General features: G+C 44.4%; 1 protein-coding gene across 2 annotated transcripts in view; it reads right to left on the bottom strand.

Moving 5' to 3' along the window:
- The window catches only part of ANO2 (anoctamin 2), a 126108-nt gene that overhangs the window by 19288 nt on the left and 94282 nt on the right, over positions 1 to 12538 (bottom strand). For both annotated transcript variants that reach the window (XM_063308379.1, XM_063308380.1), the window contains exons 13-16: positions 9850 to 9921; positions 5997 to 6198; positions 3316 to 3427; positions 2143 to 2200 (exon numbers count right to left, since the gene is read on the bottom strand). In XM_063308379.1, coding sequence (XP_063164449.1) covers positions 2143 to 2200; positions 3316 to 3427; positions 5997 to 6198; positions 9850 to 9921 — 444 coding nt within the window. The remainder of the gene's footprint in view (positions 1 to 2142; positions 2201 to 3315; positions 3428 to 5996; positions 6199 to 9849; positions 9922 to 12538) is intronic.

The following is a 12538-nucleotide window of genomic DNA, read 5'->3' as shown; positions in this document are numbered from 1 at the left end:
ACCAGAATGTGCAGCTTCATCAATTTAACAAATAACTCCAGACTGGATTTCATCTGAGTTACTCAAGATTTCAGATAAGTTGAGTCTACTAATCATGAATAACTCCACTGTCTTGAAGAAGAAGGTGGAATATTGGCCTCCTTTTCCAAGCCCCCACCTCTTGGGACTAGCACTTCTGAGTTTGCTGCTAATTGAAACTTGAGAATGTATGTTGGACATTTCTTCTGGTCATCTTAGCAGACTGAAAAGGAAGGAACACCACAAGATATTGGAGTCCTGGATGCTCTTTAGGATCCTCAGTGTGATTGATTGGAGGTGGCAGCAGTTCGGCACAGCATATGGTGGGGGGCTGAAAAGAAGTCAAGATGGAAGCTGCAACGGTAAGATCAAAGCCCCTTCCCTATTTTATGTGTCTGTGATGGCATGTCTAACAACCACAGAGGAGGAAGCAAGACCGTTGCAGAGAAGGATCCTTAAGTCCAGAGGAGAGAGAACGGACTCAGAGTGCCTCTGCCTTTATTATGCTAGGTATAAGTTGATCTGGAGAATTGTTTTCACAAGCATTCCAGATTCTGTTACATTACTCTACTAGCAATAAAGATCTCCCCCTGCTGATGCCCCCAAGCTGTGGGAAGGCCTTTGCAGGGTGTGTCTTATTACAGAAGACCATTCAAAACTTTGTGTGTATGTGTGCGCGCGCACGCACTTTTGAGTCAGTGTTGATTCCTGGTGACTGCCTGGACAAGTCCCTGCAGTTTTCCTGGCATGATTTCAGAAGTGGTTTGCCTTCTTCTTCCTGGGGCTGAAAAGAGGGACTGGCCCAGGGTCACCCAGCTGGCTTTGTGCCTAAGGCAGGATGAGAACTCAGGGTCTCCTGGTTTCTAGCCTGGTACCCTAACCACTACACCATACCAAATTCAAAACTTCAGGGGCAGTAGAAATATTTTGTAGGGAAGTGCAAGATGTTTCTTTTCAAAATTCACAGAATGCCCTATTTTGAGTGGGAGACTGCCTCTTGAGAGCAAAATAACCCAAAATGGCCTGCTTTGCACTTGAAACTACAGCCTCTCAACTTAGAATGGATATTTAACCAAGTTTCATGGTGTTTGTAATGAAAAGTCTTTCTTCCACAATCCTAATATTTGTTTGCTTGTTTGTATGTTTGCCTCCTTTCTATCCCACTCACTTCAAAACTATTCAAGCTGGCTCACATACTTAAAAAGTTCTAAAATTGAAATACAATAATTAAAAATTTAAGATAAAAACACAGCAAATTAAAAGGAGTGGTTAAAGGCTTATGGAAAGTTCTTTGTGATTTTCCTAAACATTTGCAAAGTTGGGGACCTCTGGATCTCAGAGTGGGGGAGGGGGAATCCTTCCACAGGGACAGGACCTCTTTCCAGGCTTTTTAAGGGCAGGGATCCCTCAGCATTTCCTCTCATGTAGCCCCTGAGGTAGCCTGGACCCATGCCACACAGGGCTTTGCAGGCCATGGCTACCACCTTGAATTGGACTCAGAAACCTACAGGTCCTGCCCACAATATCACTCTTGCTCTTCCAGAATTCTGCACCAACCGTGGTTTCCAGATAGTTTTCCAGGGCAACCCTAAGTAAAGCACATTGCAGAAGTCTTGTTGTGAAGCAATGAGGACATGCCTCCTGCTCTTAAAAGGGCTGTAACTTTTGAACTGGCCAAAGCTGAGCAAAGGGTCCTCTGGTCTTGGACTCCAGTAAGAGCCATGACTCTTGCAGGAAAATTCCCCAAGTCCTTACTGGCATCCAGCAGGATCCATGAGGCCCCCAGGGCAGATCATCTTAGTGCCTCCTCCCTCTCCCTCTCCTTTGTGAAGATCAGTTGAGACTAGCGTGTGCTTTCCTTTGCTCATGGCTACGCTTTTGCTGAGACCTGGAGAAGCCAGAAGTGGTGTGCAGAAAAAGAGCCTTTTTCTGGTCCTGAGTCTACCGTCAACCAATTTCATGGAGTAGTCTTTAATTCTGATTATGTTTCTAACTTACACTGGAAACACAATGCTGATCACAAGGATTGGAAATTATAATCTCAGCCTGATCACAGCAGAGCCATGAAAACTCTGATTTTTTAAAAAATATGTTCCATGTAGAAGATTATATATGGGCAATTACCTCTTCCATTCGGTAACCAGCAAACATGTACACGTACTGGCCAGGGCGGCCGACAAACCTGAGGACAGACAGATATATGGGTGAGACCAGTAACAGAAAAAAAGCACCATGATTCACAATGATTCATTTGCAGCAAACCATATATATACACAAATAAACAGTACAAAGTTGGCCAAGTCCTTCTGTTCATCGAGGCAGTTATTTCAATTGAAGAAAGAGGCCTGCAAAGCCTCAGATTTTTGCCAGCAAAAATTGTGGGGAAACAGGGCCACCTGTAGGTAGAAGCCTCTGGGGGAAATTTTGTGATGATGTTTTAAAATTCTACCCTTTTTACAGATACACCCATCCCTTCCCAGGGCCACTTGCGGCTTCCGGCCCCCGTTTTTGTGGCTGTGATTCTGCAGAAATTGCCTCGCTCATTTGCTGGATGGGGGCGGGGAGTGCGATTTCCCATGGTCTTCAGAGGAAGCAAAAGCCTGAATGGTTTGAAAACCTGCTTTAGGCATGGGCCCTCCTCCAAGGAAAGGACAGAAGCAGACCCCCCTCCCCTGGAAATCTCAGGACCAGGTATGGCTCCCCAGCACAGACCTTAAATGGGGCTGCCCATAAAATAGAATTAAGATGCTGCGGATGGCCACACACCCGCTTTGTGACATTTGCAGACCTCCCAAGACATCTGGCACCAAGAACAAAAGCCGTCCCTTCTCTGCTGCTCAGCATGGAAACTCCACACACACTTCACGTCCTTTGGAAGCCGATGCCAGGAATTTGGCGGATGGAAAGAGAAAGGTTTCTCCTGTCCCCGGGGAGCTAGGATGGATCCAAGACCCCCTGCTAAAGGGCACATGCATGGGGCCAAGCTGCAGCTCCTCCAAGGGTGGGATTCCTTCCCACTTCCCCCACATTGTGGGAGGAGGGAGTGATCAGGATGTGCAACATCTGCTTTACTGATACTGCTAAACATTACAACATGGCTGGATGTTATTTATTTATTAGGTTTATTATAGCTGCCCATTCGCACAGACTCTGGACAGCTTACAAATACGAGTGCTATAAAAGCAGTTAAAAACGCACAGCACCCTGGGCAGCCCGGACTAAAACAGTCCTAACAATAACACATCAGACAGGGCCATGTATTAGAATCTGCGTGCTAATAAATCTGATTCAACTTACCTTCCCTTAAAAAAAGCCACATAAAAAATGGGTGCATAGGAATTAACAAACTTCAGCAGGAAGGCCTTCAGAATTAACCTCTCCTCAAATGTTTTTTCTGTTTTTGGTACCTCTGCCATGGAGAAAACAGAAGGAAAGAAGACTTGCTAAGTACTGCTGATGTAAGTGACACAAACAAATGTAGTTTTGCAGTTTCTGGAAAAATATATTCTGGATTTGGAAAAGTCACATTCTGGCCCAGCAAAGCCATATTCTGTCATTCAGAGAGTCACAATTCCATTTTATTTCTGCAAAAAGATTTTGCAGGGAATGGAAGCTTCTTGACACCAGCCTCAAACAAGACCTGAGTTGTGCTTGATCAGCTTATACAGGATGAATTGCTGGCTTCAAATGTGGTTTGCACAAACAAAACATGATAGGTATGTATGACACTGGAGAGCCCAGAGAATCCTCAGACCTGGTTGAGAACCCACATGGGCCTGGGACTACGTGGTGGCATCTGAATTCCCACAACTTGCCCTACGTGAGCTGTGCTTGTCTCTCAGCGTCCCCCCCCCCCCATTTCAGCCAAGGATGCTTCTGTTTCCAAGGGCAACATCCTTTCTAGTTTTTCCTCAGCTCCCACAATTATCTCACTGCAGCTTCCAAGAAGGTTAGAGGACATGGCTCCTTCTGCACCAAGGCCCCTGCTCTACCCTCCATCTTGGGATCACGTTCGCCCCTGCCTTCTCTGAAGATCTGGGTTTCCAGAATGAGTTCCACTAATTTCATCCATCCGTGGAAGAATGAAGAAGGAACAGCGAAGGGAGGGAAAGAATGAGTATGTATGGCAGGGCTCATGGCAGAGAAGGACAGCTTGGGATGAAGTAGCTTAGATCAGCCTTCCTCCTCCTTTTCATGGGTTGGACTGATGCAGATTCAGAGAAGCGGAAGTGATTCCTCTAAACCAGTGTTTCTCAACCGTGGCAACTTGAAGATGTATGGACTTCAACTCCCAGAATTCCCCAGCCAGCATAGCTATGCTGGCTGGGGAATTCTGGGAGTTGAAGTCCATACATCTTCAAGTTGCCAAGGTTGAGAAACACTTCTCTAAACTAATTTCACAATCTACTTTTTGTGAAAAGAAAACCAAAGAAAACAGCAATAACTGTATTTTCATGCTTATTAAAGCATGACTGGGAAACATTTTCATAATTTTCTTTTAAAAGTGTTCCAAATATAGACACAAATGATAGATTTTTAAAGAATTTAACTTAGTGCTGCAACAGCCTTTAACTTAAGTGCTAATCAAAAATAATTTAATGATGTTAAACCCCACTCCCAACATTGTTTTTCAAGAATTCTAGTGCCCTGGGGGTCTAAGGCTGGGCGGGTGAGACCTCCATCTCCCTTTGAACCAAAGTCAAATGTGATTGGGGCCAGGCACAGAGACCGATTTCTTTAAAAAATTAAACTATGGAGTATAAATTATTCTATTTATTTAAAACTTCCCCTTTAGAGACCCCATGCAGTAAAATTTACAAAAGAGTAGAATGATTAATAAAGAAGAATTAGTTAAAATTTCCTCTCCAGTTAGGGTACAATTAATTCATCCTCAATGTCAGATGAATTTCTTCAGTTAATTTACTGAATTGTGTTTCCCCTTTCCACTTGTTCTCTCTCATAGCCACAAATATCTTCACCAAAGGCACCACCCCCAGCACTCTGCTGGTAGAATCCTGGTTTCTTACAATGAAAGGAGGTGCAAGTGAACTTGCTGGGAATTCGGCAGCAAGTTCACTTGCACCTACCCACCAAACAAGTGACATCCCACAGGGAACACGAAGTCCCCCTCTTTCTTGGTTTCATGCTCCCTGGGCAGCAAATCTTCCCTCTTTTTGCCCATCTCAAAAAAAATAAAAACCTGAACAGACTCAGAATAGATTCCAAGCATGCAGGGAGAAGAGGCTGGAGCCAGAGAAGACCAAGGCAAGGAGAAGAGGAGGAAGGCAGAAAGAGAGAGATAATTAGGTTGCAAAAATGGAAGGTAAAAAGGAGATGCAGAGGCAAAGGAAGGGATGTGAAGGGGCAGAAGGTATGTTTTCTCCTTTTGCCACTGGTATACGTCAGCACTGAGGAACACTCAATTTCAGCAGCAAGATTGGGGAACAGGAGATCCACGGAGGCCACCCTGAACCCCTTTGGGTGCCCAAGCAGCCTGGCATCTCTGTTTCAGTGAAAGAGGGCACTGCAGCCCTTCTTACATCTGTTGTGCTGTCAAGGCCTGTTGCCCGTTCTGCCTTCACATTGCCTTTTCTGTGCACTGAGGAGACCCTGCCGGTCTGAAGGGGATTCCTGCGGTTGCTTCTAGGATAAGCCCCAGCTGTGGCTAAGCCTGTTGTGGTTTGTGCACAAATGGAGAGGATGCCCCCCCAAGCCCCCCTCCCCCAAGAACATCTCTAGTGGTTGTATGGAAAGGGAGCCCTGGCACGCCACCATCACGGATGTTCTCGCTGGGGAACATTCAGCTGCTTTCGAGATTAGGCAGCTCATAAATTGAATAAAGAAAATCCCAGGAACCTCAGAGTTTAATAAGTGCAAATGGGGGCACAAATAGGATCCGGTGCATAAAAAGTCCTACTCGTGGGAGAAAAACATTTACTTAGGATAAGTTGCTTATCTTCAGAAAAAAATAAGATTACCCATTTCTGTCAACTTTTTGGCAACAACTCCATAAATCTCATCCAGGATTAGAATCACCACGAGGTTAATGATGACGGCCGTCGCAGTCACTGTGACTCGCACATTGGACTTGGTTGACCCGTTGGTGCTCATTGAGAGTGCGGCCGCTGTGGTTATCCGGTATGCAATCACGCCAGTGACTATGGAAAAGGTCAGTGAGATCTGGAAAGAAACACGGGTATTAATAGAATGACATATGTGTAGATTCCCTTATGAAACTCACTGACCGTGGCTGAATAATTATGAACTTAAAAAAGAGGAAAAACTTTATTTCTGAAAGGTTCGGTGATCAATTCAGCAGCTTCTTGCATTCTTCGGTGATAGGAAACGCTCCCACAAGCAAGATTGTCCCTTTTAGGTAGAGTACAGAAAGGTATCCCTTTATTAGCCAGGCAATCACAAATTTCTGCTTGCTGTCATAATATGCATAGGACATAGATCTCCACTCAAGGTCTTCTGCATCTATAATCTTCTTTTTGCTTTCCTTCTGACCAAATCCATTGCCCTTTGGGGGAATCCTGTTTTGCTCCTGAAGGAGAGACTCTATTACTAACATTCTTAATACGGAGCCCATCTTGCTTCCAAACAAATAGGCTTATCCCTCTGAGTATGGATATAACAAATACCCGCACACTGGATAGAGTGAAAAAATGAAGCCCAGATAGGTAGCCATTATACAAGGATTCCAAAAGGTTAATTTGCAGAGCAAAAATTATTACATTTATCAAAGCCTCCCAAAGGGTTACACCAGATCATATTTATTATGATTACCAATTTATCTGACAGATCCCTTTCTGATTGATGCTGCAAATTGGCACATAGATAACACCGTGCACAGGCAGATGGATTCAGAGTGAAGAAGCACCTCGCAAAATAAGGGCAGAAGATCCAGCACCCCAAGGGAAAGTAGAGGACCCAAAGGGAAAACCTCACTTTAGCACAGCCCTTTCAGATGGCCAGTGCATCTCAGAAACTAGTAGCAACACCCTCCCCCATGATTCTCTCCCAGAGAAGCTCCTTCAGAAGTCAGGACCCCCTCCCAGCCTGGGGGGCCCCTTTGCTTTCCACTGCTGCCTTCCATTCCTGAGAGAGCCACTTTAATTGCAAAGGGGCAGCCCTTTGGCTGGCCGATGTTGCCCAAGATGCTGTGGGTTTCACTGTGCACAATCCTGAAGGCTACTAATGGCTGCCCAGGTGATTTAAAGATATTAGTATTTATACAGATGTTGAAAGTGGAAAGACCAGATTGTTTGTCTTCTGGAGAACTGGTAATATAATCAGTCAGCCAGAAACCCACCCTCTTAGCCTTGCCATAATATTTGGGCGAAGCAGAAGCAGAAGCAGAAAGGGGCTGTTTATATTCACACCAGACATTTGGGGTGAGAATATAATTTATAGCCCTAGCTCCTCTATTGGTCAAAAATGTAAAAGCTCCCATAATTTCACCAAATCTCCTTCTGTTTATACAATGCAATTGATGGGGTGACACAAGATAATAAAACTGGAGCCCTGCTTAAAACTATAACTCCTGTGACTTTCAGGGGGACTTCCATCACTTTTTCCTTATTAATTGCACACTCAGGTGAGGTGAGGTGGAACAAGAAGACCCTTCCAAAGTGGGGGGGGGGGTGCCTGCAAGCTTGCCAGTGAGGCTTGAAACCCTGAGGGCCAGCTTGGGAAGGACCCCAAAGGCGGCCTGGACTGGCTGGCAGAGCAGAACCCTGAGCAAAGCAAAGCCTTTGTGTGGGTAAGTGGTCACTGGCTGTTGCTCCTTGGTCTTTTTGTCTTATTCATTTGTTTCTTAAAAAGGCTTCTAAAAATAATTGGGGCGGCTTGGAACCCAGCAGCATGGCCAGGGTTGTGGTGGCAAAGCCTCCATTCCTGGGTGAGACAAACAGGAAGAAAAGAGGGGTGAGGGATGAAAAAAGGGCTCCGTGCTTGCAGGCTGGGTGGGTGGGTGGAAAAGCAGCTGGGAAAGACTGTGCAGAGCATGAGGCCATGACAGTGGACAGTCCTGCCCTGTTATTAGTCGCAGGCTGGATTACTTGCAGGACCACCTCTCCCTGGTTGCTGATGGAGTTTTAAAGGTTAATAAAAGAACTCCAAGCAGCTAACAGCAATCTTGCAGAGTAGAAGCATGACCCAAAACTTGCACATTAAGTTTAATTACATTCAGAAAATAAATTCAATCTTCACATAGTAGTTAGATGAAGAAAAATAGAGATAGCTTACTTTCATTCAGTAGATTCATAGTAGAAAGTACATAATCATCACAGGTTCTTTGTAGACACTTTCTATGGAAATAGAAAGTCTGTGTGCAAGCAAGGTGAAAAGGACGAGAGCTGCATTCTGCAGCATCTCCTGCTGGCAGGTCTGCCAGAAGGGTAATGGAGATTGTTAATCCCCAAGCCCAAGGAGGAGGAGGAAGTGGAAATCAGGTGACCCTTATGACATCCCACAAGCACAATAGAGATGTGTTTACTAGAGAGACCCCCTTATGCTTATGAGACAATGCTGAGTTGACCCCTGATAATTCCAACAGTTGCTTCTCCCCGTCCTGTCAGATCCAACTGGAGAGGCCTGCTCTGGATCCCATCCATTATGGAGTATCATCTGGTGGGGCCCAGGAAGAGGGCCCTTTCTGTTGTGGGGCCTGACCCCTGGAGCATCATTCCCCCAAACAGTAGACTTGTCTGACCCTGCTGGCCTTTCATAAGGCCTTGAAGACCTGGTTTTGTTACTGGGCCTTGGGCTCCAGGTGTCTTGTTGAGCCCATATCCTGGTTGTGTTAATTGTTGTGTTGGTCTTTTATCTTGGCTGCTGCACATGTTATTTATTGTTTTGTTATAATGCTTCTATCTTGTTTTTAATCATTGTTAGCCACCAAGAGTCATGGATCTGAGATGGAAGACCATATAAATTCAATCAATCAAAAGTCTATTTTGGACTTGACAGGAGACAAGTCATTTCCAGTGCTTATTTTTTTAAAAATAGGCTTAGTTTGAGAAGGTCAATTTTGTACAATTTGGGGTCCAGGAAGAAGACCCACCATTCTGTGCTGTCAAATGTTGGGCCAGTTTGCTCTCAGGCTGGCTCTCTGCTGTGCCTAAGCAACCAGCCTTCACTGCTGCTCCCTTGGCAGGGAAGGATGCAAACAAACACTCTTGAAGGATGCCGAGAGTAACATGGTAGAAGCCACAATGGCCCAATACATACCACAAAGTCATTGCACAAAATCCATGTCCTTTCTGCGATAATCTCATAGTGTGCATGACATGCCTCCTCCTGTCCTGTCCCCCCAACACCCAGACATCCATAGGATTGGCTTCCAGGAAGCATCTCATCTAAGAAACCCAGAAAGCCATTACCACCGGTGGATTATTTTACTTGAAGAACTTGCTATGGGCACTGCTGGCACATTTCAAATACTTCAATCTATCAAGAAGGTTTATTGATCAGATGTCAAACCCTGCACCAAACATTGAGTCATAGCTGGACTTGGCTGACAGGGACTGGAAAGGAACGTCAAAGTCCGTGTTTCTCAACCTTGGCAACATTAAGATGGGTGGACTTCAACTCCCAAAATTCCCCAGCCAGTATGGCTGGGTGGGGAATTCTGGCAGTTGGGGGTCCACCCGTCTTAACGTTGCCAAGGTTGAGAGACACTGGCCAAAGTAATCTATCTCTGATGGGGTGCTTCAGGTGGAAGATCCGCGCTGGAAGACTCAGCTGGAAGAACCTGCTCAGCGTGATCCACAGTGTCAGTGCAAACTCTCTGTAGCCCTCAAGGGAAAAGAAGGCAAGGGAAATTACCATAAACAAGATAGAAGCAAGGTTCACCAGGTAGCCAGGGGTCCGGTCTCGCCAGGTCAGCTTTTCCTCTTCCTCCTGGAACAAGACAGAAGGCTGAAAATACAAGTGGCAGAACTATATTGTGCTAAATGAGCAAAGGGAAGCACTCAGGCAATAACGCAGCCTTTAAACAGGACGGAAGTAATTCAGCCCACGGCAGCATCGGCCAGACGTTATTCGGCGGCACTTGTGCCATTAACAGAATCCCCAACGCCATTTGCTGTCGAGCGTCCACGGATTTTAACTCGGAGGAGACGCTGTTGGGTCAGAGGTTCCCCATGGAGCCCTTTTAAAAATAAAGGTCTATCGGATTATTTTTAAGGTTTGTTTGATTCTTAAGATTTATAAGGTATAATAATAATTGCTTGGTTTTAGGTTTAATTGGGTTAAGATTGTTGTAGCATTATTAAATATAAAAATAGACAATTTATATGTTTTATTATCTGATTTTTATCATAGTGTATGGAAATATATAGAATAGTAGTGGGAAGGAAATGATTAAATAAATGTTTTTTGGGGGAGGGAAGCTGATTTAGAGGTTTATATATATGTGTGTGTGTGTGTGTGTGTGTGTATAAATAAAATATAAAGGGAAGGAGTGATTGTATTTAGTGATTTTTACAATGTGCTAATGGTATGATTTGGTGTGATCTTGGTTTGATACAGAGTCAGGGTTTAATTATGGAAATTGTTGTATATTCTTGTTGAAAGTCAGAAGTCACTTCTTATGTAATCTTTCAAAATTCTTTTTTTCTTGTGTTTCACATTGTTTAGTTTCTCTTTTTTTTTTGTAGTTTTTTCTTCTTTTTTGTAGTTTTTATCTTTTTTCCAAACTTAATAAATTCCTATTTAAAAAAGAGAAATGCATGAATCGGAGAAAGAAAGTTACTAGATTTGGGGAAAGTATGTGCTAAAGAGGATAGGTGTGAATTATGCAATGTTTTGCACAAAGATGGGCTGTTGAATGCAATAAGTGGTACAGCATACGATGGAAGTAAAGCACATAAGGACATGATGCCATGTTGTTGGCCAAGAACCCAAATGATTTGCATCAAATATTGGACAGGTGATATGATGCAACAAGAAGTTGTTGTTTTGTTGTTTATTCGTTCAGTCGCTTCCGACTCTTCGTGACTTCATGGACCAGCCCACGCCAGAGCTTCCTGTCGGTCGTCAACACCCCCAGCTCCCCCAGGGACAAGTCTGTCACCTCTAGAATATCATCCATCCACCTTGCCCTTGGTCGGCCCCTCTTCCTTTTGCCCTCCACTCTCCCTAGGATCACCATCTTCTCCAGGGTGTCCTGTCTTCTCATTATGTGGCCAAAGTATTTCAGTTTGGCCTTTAATATCATTCCCTCAAGTGAGCAGTCTGGCTTTATTTCCTGGAGGATGGACTGGTTTGATCTTCTTGCAGTCCAAGGCACTCTCAGAATTTTCCTCCAACACCACAGTTCAAAAGCATCGATCTTCCTTCGCTCAGCCTTCCTTATGGTCCAGCTCTCGCAGCCATATGTTACTACGGGGAACACCATTGCTTTAACTATGCGGACCTTCATTGTCAGTGTGATGTCTCTGCTCTTAACTATTTTATCGAGATTTGTCATTGCTCTTCTCCCAAGGATTAAATGTCTTCTGATTTCCTGACTGCAGTCAGCATCCGCAGTAATCTTCACACCTAGAAATACAAAGTCTTTCACTGCTTCTACATTTTCTCCCTCTATTTGCCAGTTATCAATCAAGCTGGTTGCCATAATCTTGGTTTTTTTGAGGTTTAGCTGCAAGCCAGCTTTTGCACTTTCTTCTTTCACCTTCATCATAAGGCTCCTCAGTTCCTCTTTGCTTTCAGCCATCAAAGTGGTATCATCTGCATATCTGAGATTGGTAATGTTTCTTCCAGCGATTTTAACTCCAGCCTTGGATTCCTCAAGCCCAGCTTGTCGCATGATGTGTTCTGCGAACAAGTTGAATAGGTAGGGTGAGAGTATACAGCACTGCTGTACTCCTTTCCCAATCTTAAACCAGTCCGTTGTTCCGTGGTCTGTTCTTACTGTTACTACTTGGTCGTTGTACAGATTCTTCAGGAGGCAGACAAGATGACTTGGTATCCCCTTACCACTAAGAACTTGCCACAGTTTGTTATGGTCCACACAGGCAAAGGCTTTAGAATAGTCAATAAAACAGAAATAGATGTTTTCCTGAAACTCCCTGGCTTTCTCCATTATCCAGCGGATATTGGCAATTTGGTCCCTAGTTCCTCTGCCTTTTCTAAACCCAGCTTGTACATCTGGCAATTCTCGCTCCATGAATTGCTGAAGTCTACCTTGCAGGATCTTCAGCATTACCTTACTGGCATGTGAAATGAGTGCCACTGTTCGATAGTTTGATAGATAGTTTAGTGTTTCCCTTTTTTGGTATGGGGATATAAGTTGATTTTTTCCAATCTGATGGCCATTCTTGAGTTTTCCAAATTTGCTGGCGCATTGGTATTCCCCCTAGTAACATATGGCTGCGAGAGCTGGACCATAAGGAAGGCTGAGAGATGGAAGATAGATGCTTTTGAACTGTGGTGTTGGAGGAAAATTCTGAGAGTGCCTTGGACTGCAAGAAGATCCAACCAGTCCATCCTCCAGGAAATAAAGCCAGACTGC

The sequence above is a fragment of the Candoia aspera genome, chromosome 7 (genome assembly GCF_035149785.1).
Source record: "Candoia aspera isolate rCanAsp1 chromosome 7, rCanAsp1.hap2, whole genome shotgun sequence".
Taxonomy (NCBI): domain Eukaryota; kingdom Metazoa; phylum Chordata; class Lepidosauria; order Squamata; family Boidae; genus Candoia; species Candoia aspera.
The sequence above is the reverse complement of the archived record's forward strand: the minus strand, read 5'-3'. Positions and strand labels throughout refer to the sequence as shown.